This window comes from Ahaetulla prasina, chromosome 2 (genome assembly GCF_028640845.1).
Source record: "Ahaetulla prasina isolate Xishuangbanna chromosome 2, ASM2864084v1, whole genome shotgun sequence".
NCBI lineage: Eukaryota > Metazoa > Chordata > Lepidosauria > Squamata > Colubridae > Ahaetulla > Ahaetulla prasina.
The window spans coordinates 138,564,516-138,585,628 of NC_080540.1; the positions used below are offsets into that span (position 1 = coordinate 138,564,516).

At 39.8% G+C, this 21,113-nt stretch overlaps 2 protein-coding genes across 9 annotated transcripts in view; one reads left to right on the forward strand and one right to left on the reverse strand.

The window, feature by feature from the left end:
• FSCN2 (fascin actin-bundling protein 2, retinal) overlaps positions 1 to 21,113 on the forward strand; it is a 76,981-nt gene that overhangs the window by 41,200 nt on the left and 14,668 nt on the right. For 3 of the 8 annotated variants that reach the window (XM_058166334.1, XM_058166336.1, XM_058166337.1), the window contains one exon: positions 3,935 to 4,785. In XM_058166334.1, the coding sequence (XP_058022317.1) occupies positions 3,966 to 4,785 (820 nt within the window). In that variant the 5' untranslated portion in view covers positions 3,935 to 3,965. Of the gene's footprint in view, positions 1 to 2,382; positions 2,584 to 3,156; positions 3,305 to 3,934; positions 4,786 to 21,113 lie in introns of those variants that run through there. The other 5 variants (XM_058166333.1, XM_058166332.1, XM_058166331.1 and 2 more) reach the window with 4 other exon arrangements.
• The window catches only part of FAAP100 (FA core complex associated protein 100), a 58,267-nt gene continuing 53,765 nt past the window's right edge, over positions 16,612 to 21,113 (reverse strand). The window contains exon 9 of the mRNA XM_058166326.1: positions 16,612 to 16,691. Within this exon, the coding sequence (XP_058022309.1) occupies positions 16,665 to 16,691 (27 nt within the window). The 3' untranslated portion in view covers positions 16,612 to 16,664. The remainder of the gene's footprint in view (positions 16,692 to 21,113) is intronic.

Below are 21,113 nucleotides of genomic sequence, written 5' to 3' on the forward strand. Positions count from 1 at the left end.
AGTTGTGCTGGAAGAGAAAGGATAAAGCTGCTAGATGTGGCCTTCAAGGCTTCAGAAAACCTCTTTGCTACCATCTTTGGGGCGGGGGGTCTTCTGGATTTTTTTACAGCCCAGATTTTATTTGGGATGGAAATGGCCATCTTAGAAGAAAGGCAAGCAGCACAGCAGCACTGTGCTCTTCTCTAAGACCAAATTCCATACATGGCAGGAATGAAAAATTTGTGGGCCTTTGGATCAACGGTGAAGTGTAAAATTTGTTACTACTGGTTCTGTGGGTGTGGTTTGGTGGTGGTGGTGGTAATGTGACTGGGCGGGTGTGGCCAACTTTTTTTTTTTTTACTTTTAAAAGCATTTTTCTACAACTTCTTCGGCTGAAGAGGTTGTAAAAATGCTTTTAAAAGCATTTTTTCGGAAGAAGAAGCTCAGCTGGGCATGTGGGGGGGGGCAGGGATTTTTGCTACCAGTTCTCCAAACCACCCACTGCCATCGCTACCCGATCGGGCGATCTGGTTCGAACCGGGAGCATTTCACCCCTGCTTTGGATGATGCTGAACAACATCTGAAAGCCATCCAGCCATGTAATTATTTTGGGAGCAACAATTCAGCAACATATGGAGGAAGGGGCCATAGGCCCTTAATTCCAATAGCTGGGGTTCCTTGCTTCACAGTGAGGCAAGCTTTCCTTTTTAAAACTTCTTCCCCATGTTTCAGATGGACAATATTTATTCTGTACATTTAATTTTAAAAGATTCTTATGTTTTGGGGAAGAAAAGGTTGTCTGAGAAAGGCATGACCTAATGATTGACACAAGGTTTAACTAGCTGTTTGGACTTCAAAAGTTGAAGAAGCGATTTCTCATAGATATAAAGTACTGTAGATTGGAGTGCCAGGCATAAATGGTTCCCATTATCACCCTTGCTAATGCTAGGGTGAATCAGTGATTCCTCTGGTTGTCTTCCACATTGCTAAGTGTTATGTCACATGAGCAAAAGTGAAAACAGAGATATATAGATGCTAGCAGAATTCTCATTATGTCTGCTTTGCCTTCTATCTTAAAAATGATGTACCTGTACTTTCCAGAGAACTATTCATTTGATGATGAAAACCATCTCCACACAAGTTTGTCTTGGCTCTAATAGGTAGATAACATAGGTAAGGATCAAGTTCAAGTACAAAAGCAGGTCTCCCCTTCACTGACATCTGACCATCATCTGCATCAAAGAAACAGTACATTATAAATTGTATTTTCTTTCTAATGGGACTTTCTGGTATGTAATTATTCAGTTTCTTTCAGCACTGTGCTTATGTTCAGAAGCATATCCTCTAGTACAGGGGTCTCCAACCTTGGCAACTTTAAGACTTGTGGACTTCAACTCCCAGAATTCCTCAGCCAGCTTTGCTGGCTGAGAAATCTGGGAGTTGAAGTCCACAAGTCTTAAAGTTGCCATGGTTGGAGACCCCTGCTCTAGTACAGAGGCCCCAACCTTATCAAAACAGGTCCCTGGAAGTGGGTGAGCCGATGCACATGGACATTCCCTCTTGCACCAGCAGCGGGTGAGTGTGTGTGCATGTGCTCCATTTACACGACCAGCAGAAATTAAGCAGTCTTTAAGTGAATCCAACTTCTGCTGTTGAATTTGCTTTTCAGAAGCCAGCTGGAAAGGTTGGAAATAGTGATCACATGAGCACGGGATGCTACAACCATCGTAAATATATGCTGGTTGCCAAGCACCCAAATTCTGATCATGTGGCCATGGGGAGGCTCTGACAGTTGTAAGTGCGAAGACCAGTTGTAAGTCACTTTTTTCAGTGCTGTTGTAACCTGAAATGGTCATTAAATGAATGATCATGAGTTGAGGCTTGTCTGTACTAGCATTACTCCCCACTATCTAGACTCCTCCCTTACTCATGCAGCACCCAAGCAGTGAACTGTTCGTTTCACCCTACTTAAACTTTGTCCAAGAGTAAATTTCCCTTTCAGGTCTCACCACCAATATCAATTCCAATATTATATTGTGCCTCTACCAACTCTCCATTTCATCTTTGTATTACTAGAGTTTTCACAATATTCTTTAATCTCAGAAACATATTTTTCTATGGATGCAGGGAGCCTAGAGGGAAGAAAGGGGGTGGAAAAGCAACTGCCGAACTGGCACAAGAGAGTTTGTTACTCGAGACGAAGGGCAAAATTGAAGGTCCAATCAATCAAAATAGAGCTGGAAGGGACCTTGGGGATCTTCTAGTTCAGGGGTCTCCAACCTTGGTCCCTTTAAGACTTGTGGACTTCAACTCCCAGAGTCCCTCAGCCAGCAAAACTCTGGGAGTTGAAGTCCACAAGTCTTAAAGGGACCAAGATTGGAGACCCCTGTTCTAGTTCAACCCCCTGCTCAAACAGGAGACCCTATGCCATTTCAGACAAGTGACTGTCCAGTCTCTTCTTAAAAACCTCCAGTGATGAAACACCCACAATATCTGAAAGCAAGCTGTTCCATTGGTTAATTGTTCTCACTGTTAGGAAGTTTTTTCTTCATTTCAGGTTGCCTCTCTCCTTGGTATCCCTTGCTCTCTTCTATCTAGAAGCAGGTGGGTGCATTTTTGGTCTTGGTATTGTTTTTTATCTAGAAACGCAAAGTCCTTCAATGAACCTGAAAGCAATTAGCTAGCCTGGAAGTTTAGGAGTAATGCCAGATACTTTGGGATCTGTTACCTAAAGAAGCAGCCACATTTTGCCTAATGGAATAACTAGATGAAAATCTCGAATCTACTGCAGATCATTGATTGATATTGATTGATTATATGCCATGAATTTGGTGCTGCTTCTTACCAAATCCACAAATAGGGTGCTTGGTGTAGCTTCCGTTCTGTATTTTGAATCATTTCTGCTTCAGCAGATTCCAAGAATTTGTGTTTAAATTAAGCAGCATTTCTTTGAGATTTACTTATTCAAGTCTTGGGTTTGCCATCCTAGCTGGCTCCATTTGCTTTATGGTCTGCCCTGATTCAACTTCTGGGTAGACCATTCCCTTAAACTTAAGGGATCCTGCCACTTTCCTTTCAAAGGAGCTATGGATTTGGGGCTACTTAACAGATGGAGGCAAAGAATCTGAAGGAGGATAAAAGAATTATACTAATAGAAAGGCCCTTTTAATTGTTAAGGAGATTAGAAGCTGGACCAAAGAGGCATTCAGCTGGAAGGTGACCTACCACATGGTATCAGAGAACCCTGTAACTTTACACAGAGACAAAGAGGAATAAATCTTCCACGGAGAAAATCAACCAGGAAGGCAGCAGGTTTGGTTGCAAGGTACCGTAGCCCTGAGATATGAAGGAGTTAGGTTGGGAATCTATGAAACATTTAGAGATACTGAGACAGCAAAGGAAAAGAGATGGAGCTATAGTGCAGAACGCCACTATTGTAGAATACAAGATCCCACTGAAGAACTCAGCTGATCAAAAGGCTATTGTGCCACCTGTCAACCCCCTTTCGTTGTGGCTTTTATCTAGAAGCTCCACTATTGGTTACAGGAGGCTGGCAGCTCATTGAAAGCTTTGTAATCCTAGCTGTGCTAATTAAGCAAGGCTGGTGCAGTGCTAAGTGGCTACTTTTCCTCCACCCCCATCCCTGCTGTGCGGTGCAGAGGAGGAGGAGGAGGAGGAGAAGTCAATGTGAGCAGTGCAGGAGAGAGCAATGCTGCCAGCTCGAGGAGGTGTGGAGGGCGGGGAAAAAGTAATGAACAAGATTGGTTTTATGGGCTGCAGATTAGATGAAGGAAAAGCTGCTGCAGGCGGACCTGGCACTGGGGCATTTGCAGGTCACCCGTGGCTTTGACTGAGATGTAAATGCTCATTTGTTGTAATCCAGATTCCTCAATTGTGAAGCTGGGCATAACATTCATACTTATTAATAACTGGGAAAACTTGACTTTCACCCCAGTCTTTAGGATTGTTTGCTGTCTAGACTGAAGATGCCAACCAATGGGATCCACCAGGCCTTGAAGATCCAGTTTGGCTTAATCAACTCTGATAATCGCTATTTAACAGCAGAGCACTTTGGCTATAAAATCAATGCCTCGGCACCAAGTCTGAAAAGGAAGCAAATATGGAGCCTGGAACAGGACGGAGACAGCTCGGTGGTCTTCTTAAAGAGCCACCTAGGTAGGTACCTGTCTGCTGACAAGGATGGCAAGGTCTCCTGTGAAGCTGAGAAGCCAGAAACGGATGGATGTTTTATCATTGTCACTCAGTCAGACGGACGCTGGGCGCTCCAGTCAGAACCGTACAAGCGCTTCTTTGGTGGTTCCGAAGACAGGTTGTCCTGTTTCGCCCAAACCATTACTGAAACTGAACTCTGGATTGTACACTTGGCCATCCACCCCCAAGCTAATCTTTTGAGCGTTAGCAGGCGAAGGTATGCTCACCTCAGTGCCCAAGAGGACGAGATCTCTATAGACAGCAACATCCCTTGGGGTGTGGATTCGCTTATCACCCTTACCTTCCAGAACAAGAAGTATTGCCTACGAACCTGCGACAACCGCTACCTGCGCAACGATGGCGCCTTGGTCCAGGAGCCTGACCGCCATTCAGGTTATACCCTGGAATTCAAGGCAGGGAAGTTGGCCTTCAAGGATTGTGATGGGAAGTACCTAGCGCCGGTGGGACCTACGGGCTCTCTAAAATCTGGCAGGAGCTCCAAGCCAGGGAAAGATGAACTCTTTGATCTGGAAGAGAGTCATCCACAAGTGGTTTTCATGGCTTCCAATGGCAGATACGTCTCCATCCGTCAAGGTAATGAGTTCATCCCTTTTTGCTTTGTGGGGCTGCCCTTGGCCGGGCAATGCTTCTCTCCCATTTCAGTAACAGGCTTATATGTGCCTAATCGTCTATTTTGAAGCTGGGAAATGAGCTTGTATTTGCTTAACTGGCTGCCTGCGCAATGGGGGCAATGGCAGTATTTGCCATAGTTTCTGGAGATTTTTTTGACATTTGATTTTCTAGATCTTTTTGGCAGTCATCTTCCTATCCTTCACCACATCTGTGTACCTGAATGGAAAGGGCATACATTTTAATTTCATTACTCTGCATCAATTCTTGATTTTCATCAGTCCACTGATCGGTTCATGAAATGTAATAAAACTGTAACATAGTGTGTTTGGTATGTTGCTTGAATCCAGTCACTGTAAATTGTAAATTTTGGTTTACATGATCTATGAACCCTGACACTTACAGGCTCAGTCAACAAATCATAGCTTTAATATGAGATACAATATGCGTGGGACTAGTGTCTGAGCTGGGAAAAGGACAGATTACCTCAATTGTACAAAGGGGATTTGAATCCCAGAGTAAGGATAAGGATTTGAATCCTTATCAGTAAGAGCTGGGCTACGATTTAAGAATGAAGGACATTCAGCAAAGTGAGCAGCCATAGAATGTCTCGGAGCTTTGTTGCAGCTGTCAGCTAGTTGAGTGTTAAACTGAGTCTCTTCAGTCTGTACAATAATGTTAGGGACTCAGTTAGCATTTCTGCTACTGATTCTTTTGACAAGAAAGACACTCTTGAGTCCTGCCACAATACCTTCTTTTGAATTAGGAAGTTGTTGCAAAGGTGGGGTAACTTAGCCCACATCAGCCTCAGCTAACGCGGCTTACACCTGCTTTGGGGAACTCTCAGGATTCACTGACAGCCTGGTGGGGAATCAGTCTTTCCAAAGGCAAGAGGAAGGATAGGAAAACACATCCTGGAGAGGAAAAAAGCTTGTTTTCTGATAACTGCAGAGCATTGGGAGGATGCCGTCTTCACTGAGTAGCCACCGGATTACAGGCTTCTGTGTGGGAATGGAGGGGCTGCTCCCTGAAATAGGTGTGAGGCTTTCTCTGTGTAGTAGATCTAACTAACTGGCCTCCATTTCTGTCTAGTCACGAACAAAATGAAAAATCAAATGGAGAATAGAGGTGTTCCTCAAAGTACCTGAGACCTGATTGAGAAATGGCAGAGTTTTCAGATCCCTTGGTAAAGGACCTAGGATCTGAAGTGTTTATGGCGTACAAGAAATATTTCTCAGGTACATCAACCTGCCTTCTTTGACACACAAGAGAAAAGCCCATAAGGAAAGCAATATGTCACTGGCTATCCCTCATCTAGTTTGGCACAAGGCTTGTTGCATAAGTGTGATTGTGCTTGTTGCATAAGTGTGATTGTGCTTCTATAAATTTCAGCAGCACACAGACAGAGACTTGCTCATTATGTTTAATTTACTTCTGTGCCATTAGGTGATAGTACTTAAAGAATATTTTCCAATTTCTTCCTTCCTGATTTAAATCAATCCAATCAGTTCAGTGAGACCTGAGATCAACTTTTCAGGTTATCTGTTTTGACTGCTGTCCATCAATAAAACTTTTCAGCCGTTGTTTAGTTCATTTTTTTATTTTTATTATTTATTTATTTATTTAACTTTATTTAGGAATCTTACACATTTACCATCTACCTAAGGAATTATGACAATTTCCTGCTTAAATATAAACTGCCCAACATTATTGAAAATGATTTCCTCTTTCATCTCAGAGCTGAATTTTGGGGTATGACAAACCAAATCTCATGAGGTAATTTTTTCATTTGGCTACAGAATGACTCTTATGCAGTTATGGTAATTTGATTGATCATCCAGACAAGAATGTTGTCTTCTAGTTTGTGTCTCCCTGGCTTGGCTTCCATTCTGCTTCTCATCTTAAACAAAATAATTTGTTTAAGAAAACTTTTTGCAGATTTAAATAGTCTGTAGTGCTTTTTTAAAAAAAAAATGTGCGGGAATATGATGCAATGTCAGCGCAGAGTCAGGAACACTCACTGAGCTCAAAGCACTGAAGAGTTTATTATTGCTACCTATACACAAGAGTCTGGTCAATGGGTCCAAGCTAAACTAGTCCTAGCTAAGGGTCAATGGAATTCACAGAAGGCTGAACTTAGGTCTCTTGTGGAAGCGCAAAGATTTCAAACTTCTGACAGATTTAACCCCGCCTTACAACTCAGCTTAGCTTGCTCATCTCCTATGTATGAACAGTGAAATTATTATATATCCTTCATCTCATGTCTTCATTTCTTCCTCTGAACACTCAGGTTCCTATAAACAACTGAACTATGTGCATACAGGACAATATTGATCCTCCAAGGGAAACAAGAGTACAAAGTCAACCACACAATTTCCAGCAGATAATCTTTGAAGCACTTTTGTGCGCGCGCAATTTCTTTCTACATTAATATATCTTAGCTGACCACGTAGATGTGGTTATTAAAAGTTTTATACAGCTACCAGCTTAATTCATTTCTGTTTCTCAGGAAAATCAGTGCTACAAAACAAGAGCTTTCTTTTAAAGAACATAGCAATTTAAGAATGTTTTGTACTTCTGGAATTTCTTTTAAAAAAGAAACCCCATATAAATATTCAAAAGACCTTCATACATGGGATTTTTCTTTGTGCTGTCTTCCTCTTTCTTTTAATGGAGAAGAGCAGGTTATATTGAGTGATGAATCCAAAATTGTACCCTATTAGCAATGGTGAGTTGAAAGCTACAAACAATACTTTGATCACCCGCAGTAACTGAGTAATAATTACCTCAGTTGGTTTGCCTAACAGCAACATGACTTGTAGGATGCGTAACTTCTATGTTTGTCCTAGTTTTCTGTTATAACAGAATTCCATCATAACCTTGAGTTTTTCCCATCACAATACTGGGAAAATTATCTATTGTTTCATATGCAGAAGAGATATAGAAATACAGCAGATTATCCCCCTCCCCAAAGCTAGCAAAGATAGTCATAATCAAATTGATATGAATGCATGTTTTTTTTTGCTCTTGGTCATCGCCATCATCAAATTTTTGACTGTGATTTTTTTTTAAGCTCTAAAACCTCCCAGTAGGAAGAAACAAAGTAATTTTTTGTGTGACATGAAGATCAAAGGCAAGAAACCTGCTTAATTTCTGACGTTAGGGTTGATTTTAATACTACAGGAGCAAGGGTTGATCTCTGTTATAACTGTAAGAAAAAAATGCATTTTCTTAGTGTTCCTGTAGTTTATAAAAGACAATTGCTGCTTGAATAGATGAATCCAACCAGGCTCCACACATTGACCCGGATGTCATTAGGAAGCTTCTGTGCATGTGCAGAAGCGCATGCGCACGAACAAAGCAAGCACACACGCAGTCCCATTGCGTACCAGTAGTAAAGGTAAGTAGAACCCACTCCTGAATCCAATCCATTTAACACATTATAGTAAGTTGTCCATTCCTTAGCACTGAGAACAAACTTAAAAAGAAGAAATAAATTAGTAATTTAAAATGATAATAACTGAATCATATTATCAGCAAACCAAAGGAATTATAGATTGATTTAAATTGACTTGGAAAAATACCCTTGCTTCTTTTCCCACAGAAAAATGAAACATACACTAATCATTATTCGTGTTAATGTTATTTTAAGAGTCCAGGTGAGCTGAGTGCTTCTCTTTTTCTGATCTTTTGGCTGGTGTAAAACAAACTGAAATTCCATGCTTACAGCCTAAATTGTACAACCACAATATCTAAGGTATATAAGATTGCCAATTTCTGAATCGTGGTCCAATAGCTACGGTTTCATGGCAGTGATGTATGGTAATTCACAGGGAATAAAATGTTATTGTCTCCATGAAAAGAAATCATTTGCACACAAAATCCTCTGGGAGTAACGGTTTATATATTTTATTCTATTCAGACGTTTACATATTTTATTCTCACATTTCTTGAGCATGATATATGAACGAGAAAATTAAGAAAGGGAGGACCAATACGTATATGAAAAGATGAGATATAAAAGCCAAAAGCAAAAAAAAAAAAAAAAGGAAACATGCCACAATTTCTTCTAATCAGAGCACTGAAAACTATTGCAGACAATCTTCATATGTTTTAACTTATTCTTTCTAGAACTCTGTAGTTCATGAGGCCTAAAATCTTATTTTTAAAAACAAAAGAGAAACAATGGAAATCAGTGGATACCCTGAAAAAAAACACACACTGAAAGAGCCTGAGAGCCTTAGAGGTTTCTTGATTACAGAACTCAGATCTCTAGCAAATGCTACTCTTTTGTTGCTCACTTTGGTCCAAGTGAAGCCAAGAATACACATCACTTGGTTTCTAAAAGCACATCCACATGGACTGCACGTAACATAGGTTTTTTAAAAATTTATTTACATTTATATCCCGCCCTTCTCCGAAGACTCAGGGCGGCTTACAGTGTGTAAGGCAATAGTCTCATTCTATTTGTATATTTACAAAGTCAACTTATTGCCCCCCCAACAATCTGGGTCCTCATTTTCCTACCTTATAAAGGATGGAAGGCTGAGTCAACCTTGGACCTGGTGGGACTAGAACCTGCAGTAATTGCAGGCAGCTGTGTTTTAATAACAGGCTTCTTACAGCCTGAGCCACACCGCGGAAATAGGTACCATGTCCCTGTTTCCAAAGTTGTCCTGTTTTTGGCGGCTGAGCCAATTAACTTCTGGCTGAATTGCGATGCAGGAGGAATAGCTGTAGGACAGGATGATTCTTCCATTGGCAGGAAAACTTGCCTTATCCAGCATCCCAGCTTTCTGACTCTCCTTTTTGATGTTGGTGAAAGTATTAGGGGCTATATTATGGATTATATATTCCCCTACCCAAATTCAATCATATATATATAGGTGTGTATAAAAAGAGTCATATACATCTTTATACATCTTTTGTTGTTGTTAGTTGCGAAGTCGTGTCCAACTATTGATGTAGAACCAGTCTGATGTGATGGTTAGGACATCAGATTAGAACTGGGAGACTATGAGTTCTAATCCCACTTTAGGCACACAAAGCCAGTTGGGTGATCTTGTGCCAGTCATTTTTTCTCAGCTCTAAGAAGGAGGCAATGGCAAACTATTTCTGAAATACCTTGCCAAGAAAATTGCAGGCATTTACCCAGGCAGTCTTTGAAAATCAGATACAACTGAGTGATAGATAGATAATAATTACCAGTTTTGCACATTGTGTTCTAACCTGGCCCTTTAAAAGTAAAAGAAACAATCTTCTACCTTAACAATTCACAGTGAATCATTCTGAAATTGACTTCCACCAAAATAAATAGCCACATGCAGACAAGAGGATCAGTCCAAGTTGTCCTATATTGAAAAGGCATGCCTCTCGAGAAATCCTTGTTTGGATTAGTTTTAACTGCACAAACTGCTGTGTAAAATTGCAGCTATCTTCACAAGCCTGGTATAATTATTTGTTAGTATTCTTTCCCAATTTGTTGCTTCCAAAGGGTTTGACCACTGTTCCCCTCAGACACGTGCATTATGGAAAGTTAAGTGAGACTGTAGGAACTATAATCCAGAACATCTGGATGAATCGACCAAATGGTTGCTGGCACACGGTAAATAGGGTCAGGAAGTGCCACACTGCCCAAGGGCTAATGTTAATTTGCTTGCATGTCAATTTCCTTGGGGAGTTGATCTCAGATGGACAGCAAAACAAGTCATGGAGTCATGGATTGTATGGATGCCCCTATACAAAAGTGAGTGGCAATAATAACTTCCAAGTTCATTTGGCCGTGGTAGCTCAGGCTGTAAGAAGCCTGTTATTAAAACACAGCAGCCTGCAATTACTGCAGGTTCAAGCCCGGCCCAAGGTTGACTCAGCCTTCCATCCTTTATAAGGTAGGTAAAATGAGGACCCAAATTGTTGGGGGGGCAATAAGTTGACTTTGTAAATATACAAATAGAATGAGACTATTGCCTTATACACTGTAAGCCGCCCTGAGTCTTCGGAGAAGGGTGGGATATAAATGTAAATAAAAATTTTTTTTTGAAACCTGGGAAATCTAATGTGGACTTTGTTTCCTACAGCTAGTGGCAAAATTATTACTTTTTAAAAAGAGGTTATCATACAAATGGTTGGAATTTTGCCTGTCAGATGCTATGAAACTTTAGGGTTAGTGGCTTGTCAATTTATAGAAAAACTGTCATTGCCTGCTCTTAAATGTGGAGTTCTGGTGCTCAGCATGAAGGAGGGGAGGGGAGAGGAATCGTCAGCCAGACAATTCCAACAGTTTTTACATGACTGCATGTCCTTGGGTGTCTGTTTATGAACTTGTCTACAGCTGAGCCAGCTTCTGCAATTAGAGCTGCAGCTGGTTTTGTTGTACGGGTTCCAGGCAACTTCGCTATTATGCATCTCTGGGAATTGGGAGAAATCTTGAATTTCCTGACCAGTTGAAAACAGACTGGATTTACCAATTGTGCTAAACCCTTTTTGTTTAACCTTGGCTTTGTAACAGACCTGATAGGAATACAGGTAAATCCTCGACTTACCTTAATGTTCAGTTGATGTCCGTTCGAAGTTACAGCACTGAAAAAAAGCGACTTAGGACCATTTTTCAGAGTTACGGCCTTTGCAGCATCCCCATGATCATGTAATCAAAATTCAGATTCAACTGGTTTGTACTTATGACCGTTGCAGGCAGCATCCCAGGGTCACGTGATCCCCTTTTGCAACCTTCTGACAAAGTGAATGGAGAAACCAGATTCACTTAACAACTGTGTTGCTAACTTATCAACTGCAGTGATACATTTAACAACTTGGGCAAGAAATGTAATAAAATGGGGAAAAACTTAAGAAATGTCTTACTTAGCAACAGAAATTTTGGGCTCGTAAGTCAAGGACTATCTATATTCCCTCCCCTCTCACCCTCAGGGCCATTAACACCAGCTGTTCTGTGGGAAAGCTCTCTGAAATAAGAACTTGGACGGAAGACCTTCCCTGTAAACAACAAATTAATCTTAATTCCTAGATATTTCTTCTGTATTGCTTTAAATCCACTTTGGTTCACTTTTTCCCCCTGTCTTGTCTACCAGCTTTATAGTTCGTTTTCAGAAAGCCACTTCCATTTTTTTTCAATATAGTTCAATCAGTTTTAAATTCAATCCAAGTCAACTATCACCAATTCACAAGTTGCCAATAGCTGTATGACATGCTGCAGAGAATGGTGTTAATGAAAAAACAAAGTTTGGAAGAAAAGTTGTCCAACATTCTGAATCAATATGATCCATGGGGAGAGGGGAGGTGGGGCGAAATAGGAAATAGGAATTGTATGTGAAGTTTAGGGGTAAATCTATTCACGTGTACTCATGGCAAAGGAATGAATTAAAAAGCATGACTGATTTGATTGTTCATGATGAAAGATTTAGAGAATTAGCAAAGAATACAAGGTCGGTGAGAACATGAAACAGTGGACCTCAATTTAAAAAAATGAATATGAAAGAAAAGGAAGTGAAAACAAATGAGAGTGAAAGTAGCACAACTACAGGAAAAGAAAGTATGAGATAGATTAATTTCACAGCAGAATGAATGGAAACTGGACACCACAGAAAGAAGATGTTGCCATCTCAGCTTTTCCGTTCTAAGCCCTCTTCCTTCCTAGGCAGGTGACCTGGAGCTTTGCTATTACTAAGAAGTTGGGATGAATTCCAGAAGCCATGCTCTGCATACTTTCTGTACTTGGCTTGGCTTAGAGGAAGTATATGATCATGTGACTAAGTAGGAAGCATGGGATGTTTTGCACAAATACAGACTTGAAGAGCAATTGCTGAATGCAGTAAGAGCACTATATGATGGAAACAAAGCATGTGTCCTAATTAATGAAAAGCTTAGTCAATGTATCAGCATTTGAATAATGAATAAAGCAGAGATGTGTAATGTTTTCTTGATGATTTAATGTATTTATGGAATGTAGTAGCTGTAGAGATATGTTGTTTGTATATCTGAATGCAGATCTGTATATACGGTAGTATGTGTGTACCTCAGATCCATACCCCTTGTTACATCACACAATCTAACATTCATAGCATATCATTTAGTCAACAATGCAGCAAAAACTATACCCAACATAGATGCATAGAGTAATACAGATCTGTAACAACATACCTCCACAGTTAACTTTAAGCATCCATATATATATTAAATGATTGTGGGGATATTACATATCATTAAGCTGTGTTTTATAGGAAAACAGAATAATAGCAAGTTACACATAGAAGCTGAAAAATACCCAGAACAAATGGATTAATTAGTCTACTATGATGGAACGTTTAATAAAGATTGGGAAATGGAATCTTGGAAAATTTTTTAAGACATGCGCTTGTTGATAGAAAGGTAAACGGTGTGAGAAATTAATTTTGGCTGACTGAAGCAAAAATGGCTGTGTATAAGGACATGCTTCTTCCCACCTTGTTAAACGGAAACAAGCCCTGGGTATGTGAAAAGAAACAAAGTAAGTGAAATGCAAATAAAAAGGAGAATTTATGAAGTACATTGGAGAAACAGAAGAAGAGGTAGCTTCCGCACTCTTCAGAGTAATGAATAAATGTGGATTGAACACAAAATGAAGTAATTCATGGGAAAGAAATACACGAAGATGGTTTGATCATTAGTGAGAACAAATGCAGAAGACCAGGACAGACCAAAAAAAGTCATGATTGGATGGAGCCAATGACATTTTCCAAAAGAAAGGTGAAAAGTTTAAAAGGCAACCTATGAATCCTGTACTTCAAGCAAGGAGATTTGTAGGCTAGAAAGGTGTGGTATGGCGAGATATGGTGTTAAATGCGAAATAGATATAACAATTTCTCTTTCTTTCTCTTATCTCATGCCTTTAGTTTCTTTACTGTGTTTTACTCTTTTTTTCTGCATGTTGATAACATTGCTTACCTAAGAATGAGAGAGAAAATCTGTTTTGTGTTGATGAATAAAATATGCTTTCGGGAACAAAAGTGTCAATGTATGTTGGAAAGCTATGAAGCTAGCTTCTTGCAAGGAGGAGATATCAGTCTTTCACAACTTGTCACGTTGGCAGTGTATCTAACTGACACAATTCTCAGCCAGAAGAGCTTTCTGAGAGCTGCCGTTGCAACACATGTAGAGGATGCCATTTTGAGAAAAGCGATATTATGGTGTCAAATCAATAGCAGACAAAACCCACCAATTACAACTAGCCTCAGTCTTTCTCTTTTTGACATGTTTGAATCATTTCCACCAGGGCTGCAGAATACCAGAGATACCGGTATATTGGTAAGAGCACAGCATATACAAAAAGCCCTTCCTTGGGCTATTCCAAGGAGGCATTGGGGGAAATGCGTACCCATGGTTCAGTGCTGCCAACAGGCATGATTCCTCCAATCTGTGTCTATGTGCATGTATGAATGCAGTCCTTTCCAGAGATAAGCATCAGTGAGGGTTGGGGGTTGGGAATCTGATTAAACTCTCAAGAGGTTTGCAGTGAACTTGGATAAATTGGAAACCAGCATGCTCACTAAGCTTTGGTTTGGTGAAAATTGCCCCCCTCAAACAAACATAGGTCTTTTCCCCATGGCTGAGTTAAAATGGTATCTACCATTCCTAGAGCCAGCAAAAAACCATACATGAATAACATTTGCTCTTCTCCTTGGCAGTCTCTTCTTTTGCTGCAGGCACAATGTTGACAATTGTACAGTACTTATTTATAGCATACAGTACATATTAAGGACAATGATTGGTGTACTCCTCCAGCCTTTGCTCCTTCCTGCCATCAAATGTTACCAGTCCAGAAAAGCCATCAAGCAATTGCTTTGGCATAGGCTAGAGCTAAGAGACTTAGTGAATTTTGAAAGATGGCTAGACCTGTGGGTTTAAGCATTTATCAAGAATGCCCTGTTTTTATGCAACTGCAGGTACATTTAGAGGGAGACCATTATTGAAATAGCACTTTTCTAGAACAGCACTAAGCCATCTGCAAACAGTCTGGTCATTGGCTGGCACATATTTAACCCTATTCTGGAAAAGGGCTAAATTTGTGTTCAAAAAGAGCCAGAACAAATATTGACAGGTGCCCCAAAGGTTCTTATTCAAATTGATTGAGAATCTCCAGAGACATTGACAGATGCAAAGACTGGACAGTTTTACCATGAGAAAGCAGAGAATTCTCTTGGAGAGGTTGCTGGTCAGGCTGATTTACCCAGAGATCCAGTGGGATTCAGGAACATTGTCGGGTTTGAAGAGAAGCCCAGATTTTCTCACTGCCCAAAGCAGAGGACGACAGTAAAGAGAAGCGATATTGGAGGAAGAAAAGAATATGTAGCAGTCTAAAATGAATAATAGATGCCGCATCAATCCTACCTCTCACTTGACTATGATTCTGATAGAAGGATTGGGGAAATGTGTCTGATGGTGTCCATGGCAAAGCGTGCATCAGAATAAGGAAAAAAATATTCTAATTTTAAAGTTCATTATTATAAATGTAATCTAAATACCAATCTGCAGAATCAGATAAGTCGACATCCTCATCGGTGAGGAATGGCTGATAGTCATATATGTAAATGCAGATTCAGACTATTCCAGTTTCTCTGTGCCATATATAGAAAAGGTGTGGTGGTGTAATACTGTAAAGAGAAACAGGGAAACAGAGAAGTCCATGGAAAGAGGCTAAGTAAAAATCAGATTTTTCACTGTCTCAGCAGACACTGATTAATGTTGGGAATCTCTGAAAAGTTGGAGAAGTCTAGAAATTTGAAGCAAAGGGCCTTGTCTTAGAAAGCCTTGTATTTCTGTTGAAAGGGGCAATTACTTATCTGCACTATAGATTTAAATGTCTGTTTTTTTAAATCTTATTTTCTTTATATCACTGGACAAGTTATGGAATTGAGCATTTAATTTCAACATCTGTCTATCTGACTATCATCTATCTACATCCATCTATCTATCTATCTATCTATCTATCTATCTATCTATCTATCTATCTATCTATCTATCTATCTATCTAACTTGCAATTCTTGGATGGCTAATTTAGAATTACAACAAAAAGAGAGGAATAAAAGTGATAAATATAAAACTGCAAAAGCACAATATATGCAGCACACACTAACACTAAAGTATTCTTCGGGCATAAAATGAACATTTTACTTTAGAATGCTCTGGTGCCCTGTAATATTTTGAACTCTCTCCAGATCGGAGATATTTTTGCATGTGTTTTTGCCTGGAATAATGCCTTTCCTTACAGATTTTTTTAACACTAACTTGAAGCCTAGAAAGAAAGCACTGAAACCTCCAAACGTACCTCTGTACTAGATGATTAAAAGGTGGTCCTATTAAAACTACTTAAATGTTTGTATTTTGATGTTCTTGGATTCCCCAAAAGTCATACCAGGGTGCAAAAGCCTATCCCTCTTACACACTGGGATTAGAAGCTAAATGCCCTGTGAGACATCAGTTAGAGAAGAGGTGGTGGGAAAGGAGCTATCAAGCTACTATATAAAAACAAAACAACAAAAAAAAAGGAGGGGGAGAATGTAAATCAGAATGTAAAGACCCAGAGGAATTCTGGAAGAGGTTTGGAGGTCCATTATAGTGCTTTTCCTCTTTTCCCTTCATAAATCTCCCCATGCAATTTGCTATGCTTTATTGATGTTGTTGATGATGCTGGAACATTCTTCGCTCCCATTGGCTACTTTATGTTGCTGGATATGTGTACCTATGTGTATATGAATGCTGTCAGCCACTTCTCTCTCTTCATCTGCAGGAGAGATGGGGGAAGATAGCAGGTAATATTTCATCCTCTCTTTCAATTAAGCTGGTAGAAACCTCAGGAATTCTCTTCCTGTCCTTTCATCTAGAAGAGGAGAGAGAGAGAGAAAAAAAAATCACACTTTGATATTAACTTCGAGAGAGGAGACAAGTGTTAACTATTCAGGTGTCAAAACTCACCTTCTCAGCCCAACTTCAGTGTTTAGGGAGAATGATTAGTAGGAAGTTTTTTCCCTATCAGGTGACGTTCAGTAGGAAGACCAAGAAAGCAGAGATATCCACCACTTTCCTTGTCACCATTCAATATGTTTGTATCAGTGGTGGGTTTCTACCGGTTCTCCCCGGTTCGGGCAAACCGACAGTGGCGGCTGTGGAAGGTACGCCCACCCGCCTGGATATCACCATGGATGCTCTGCGCATGCGCAGAAGGTTTTGCGCATGCACAGAAGCACCACGCATGAGCTCCCGGTTCTGAACCGGTGACGAAGGTAAGAGGAACCCACTACTGGTTTGTATGCCTATTATTTCTATAATAGAATAAAATTTGGCTATTTATGCAGTGCTATTTATGTCAATATATCTTTCTGATCACTTGGGGAAAGGCGGATTACATATTAATGCAGCCATGAAAAATAACTTCATATCCCTTATTCTCTCCAGAGAGTGAAAAGTAGCTTCAGGAGCAATTTTGAAAGAAAAACAACAAAAAGGTAAAAGTCTCTGCTATTATCAAATAATTGCTGTTTTGAGAAAAATAGGGAAATCTGCTTCATTTTTAATAGCACAGACATTTTAAAAATGCATGGTATATAAATTTTCCATGCCATATACGGCTCCCATACCTTCTAACCATTGATGTGTGGTAGATCTCATTAAATTCATATTAGAAAATGCAGGAAGACCAGACTAATGAAAATGTAAAAAGGCCAGACAGGAACTAAATTTTGAGCAAAGCTGATTGGCTGGAAAAACCTGCCAATGGAATGATCAGGCCAGGAGATTTATCTGACCAATGGGCTTTCACCTTTCTGCCATTTTGAATATCCTGCAAAATAGTGCTAAAAAGAGAGCAGTAATTGGTCTTTCCTGTCTACCCCAGCAGAAACTTTGTGCCTACAAGGAGAGAAATTTCTCCTTCCTACTCATCCCTCAATGTTCAAATGATCTCCAATCACTGCTGTATTGACTTACGACCACAATTGAGCCCAAAATTTTTGTTGCTAAGTGAGACATATGTTACCTGAATTTTGCCCCGTTTTACAACCTTTCTTGCCACCGTTGTTAAGTGAATCACTGCAGTCGATAAAATTAGTAACACAGTTGTTCAATGAATCTGGGTTTCCTGTTGACTTTGCTTGTCAGAAGGTCGCAAAAGGGGGGGTCACATGACCCTGGGACACTGCAACTGTCATAGAGTCATTTTGATCATGTGACCATGGGGATGTGGAAATGGTCGTAAGTGTGAAAATCAATCATGTTACTTTTTTCAGCACTTTTGTAACATTGAACGGTCACCCAATGAACTGTTACAAGTTGAGGACTACCTGTACTATTCCCCATAAGAACCCTGTGGAATACATTGGGCTGGAAGCGATGGGCCCTAAATCACCCAGTGAGAATCTCACATTGGTGAGAGAGGGGCTAGAATCTGGTTTTGCCCAGTGCCACTCCTCAATACTATAACACAGGCTCTTGATGATTTTGAGTGGTACATGTATTCGTTCAAAAATCAAAGTAAAGTAAAACTACTTATATATTCTCTATATATTCTTAACTTCTAACTCTGTTCTCTCCCTATACTCTTTCCCTTTCCAGCTGTGGGCTGATGCTTTCTGACAGTTGTTCCTGTGATCTGTATTCTCCCACTCTATGCTTGTCTTAATCCTTGTGTTTGCTTCAGTATCTCTTTTTGCTCACTTCTACCTACCGGTAATTACATACACACCTTGTGTGTGTGTGTGTGTGTGTGTGTGTGTAAAACTTCAATATGCAGAATACCGGTTATCCTCGACTAACAAACACAATTGAGCCCAATATTTCCATTTGCTAAGCAAAACAGTTGTTAAGGCCTCATTTTACGGCTGTTCTTGCCACAGTTGTTAAGTAAATCACTACAATTGTTAGTTTATAAACAAGTGAATCACCGCAGTTGTTAACTTAGTAACACAGTTGTTAAGTGAATCATGGTTTCCCGTTGACTTTGCTTGTCAGAAGCTTGCAAAAGGTGATCACTGCAACCAGTGATGAATACATGCCAGTCGCCAAGTGCATGGATTTTGATTATGTGATCCCAGGGATGCAATAGCAGTCTTAAGTTAAAAAACAGTCATGAATTAGTTTTTTCAGTGCCATTGTAACTTAAAACAGTCACTAAACAAATTGTTGTACGTTCAGGACTACCTGTGTTGAGTTTCAAAGAAATGATAAATACAAAATAACACAAAGAGGAAAAATGGGGGTGGGGTGCTTGATAAAGGGAAAAATTTTAAAAGGCGACAAAAACAAACAAAAAAATACAAAAAGAAATAGTATAGAAAGAGAATCTTTTACTTTTTTCAGTAGAGATTCAAATATATACCGTAATACAGCAACCTGGAAATCTTGGAAAAGATTTCTTAATCTATCTTTAAATCAAATTGTTTACACACAGGAGATGAACAGCACAAAACCCTCCTTGCTGTGGACAGAATTCTCATCAATTCATCAGTGTTTAAGTTGATTTATGATCATATATATTCAGCTTGCTGGTGGTTTTGCACTGTTAAAAATGCAGTGGATCTCTTGCAGTCCCCTGCCAGTAGTAGATTACCTCACATGGGCTGCAAGTTTCAGTCCATCATCCCTGATCCAAATCCTATGAAGATTACTACGGTACCAAAAAAATAACTTGGCTTGCCACACATCCTGTTTGACTTGGATTGTCTCAGTTTTGCACTCTGATTGTTCCAGTTTATGTACAAAAAAAAAAAATCCAGAAAAGCAGAGCTAGAGATATGATCTCATTTGCTTTCCTTTTCTTTTGACCTTCAAGATCAGTTTATTCTGCTTTTCCATTGTTCTGAGGAGAAACAGGCGAAAATGCGTAATATTCAAATTCCCACTGTGCCTGAAAGGTCTTGAGTACGCTTGATACGAACTGTGCCCAGTTTTCTGAGAATATTGTACAGCTAATCTGTAAGAGGCAAAATGTCTCTGTAGTTTATGTACAACTACTTGAAATCTAGTACACAAACAGAGTATGTTTGCCAAAAATTAGAATAGTAATCTACATTTTATAAGGCAGACTTTCTCCTGCCTTTAGATATTTTTAACCTTTCTCCAATATTGACACAGCATTTTATGGTAATACGTGTCTCCTTTTGTTGCTTGTCTTTCAGGGAGAGGAAATAGCACAATAATCCCATCCCCAATACTAAACTCATCCCTCTTTGAGTATGAGAATGTAGTTTTCCCCTGGCAGTTCATGTTTCATCTCACACTACCCATCATCCATATTCCCAATGATCTATAAAGCTTTAATCGGCGTGTCCCCCCTCTTCCTATAATAAAATTTAGGCTGCTATTAGCTCTGTTTCCCTACCAAACTCTTATCATTGGATTTATAGAGGAAGGCACTTCTTAAAGAATCTGCCACTACGAAATATTTAACCAGGAAGTTCAATGTACACATCATAATCCACATCCTCTAAAGCTTCTTTAGGGAACTCAGCAGTGCTTTCCGGGTTTATGATCTAATTTTATCTGCATCACAGCCTACGGTTTTTTTATACTCTTTGAAATCTCCCTCTTATCCAGATAAGGTTTTCTAGCATACATGAGAGGCTGCTGTTGTTATAACAATGCAGCTTCTTGTGCTGTCTCTGAGGTGTCTCTGAGGTGAGACACAAATTGCTTTTCTAGATGACCAGAGTACAGGGATCTTGAATTCTCTGTCCTTAAGGATACTCTATTGCCTGCCAATGATTTTCTGACCATTCCCATTCCGTTTCTTTTGTGTCAGTTGTTGTGTTTGCTGTAATCTGCACAATTTTGCCAGGTCATTTAATATTCCAAGGAGCCTCCGATGCCTGTCACATTCCCTCGTCTCAGCATCTCTCAGATTCTTTCAGCTTCTATTTGGTCAGATGAGACACTCTCTACTGTCAGCAGATATGCAGTATAAACATATAGCCACGGGAGATGCTATTGGGATTCCATTTTCTATTCTGTTTCCTGTACTCACCACTAAAACAACAACAACAAAAAACAAATAACTCTTGGTCATGGTCCCTGATTGCATCTATGACATTTCCTTGTTTAATAGTGCAAGATGACTGTCACCTGCATTTTTTTTTAATGTAGGCAATGTGCTGCTCTTAATTTGCATTTGAACACTTCAGAAGCTGAGTTAATGCCCGCTGGCAAATGTAGCTATTATTATTATTATCAGGCAAAGGCTGCAGCAGCATTGGTAAAATAGCTTGACTTCTTAATGATTGCATGCAGACTCCCTTTCCAATGACCTCCT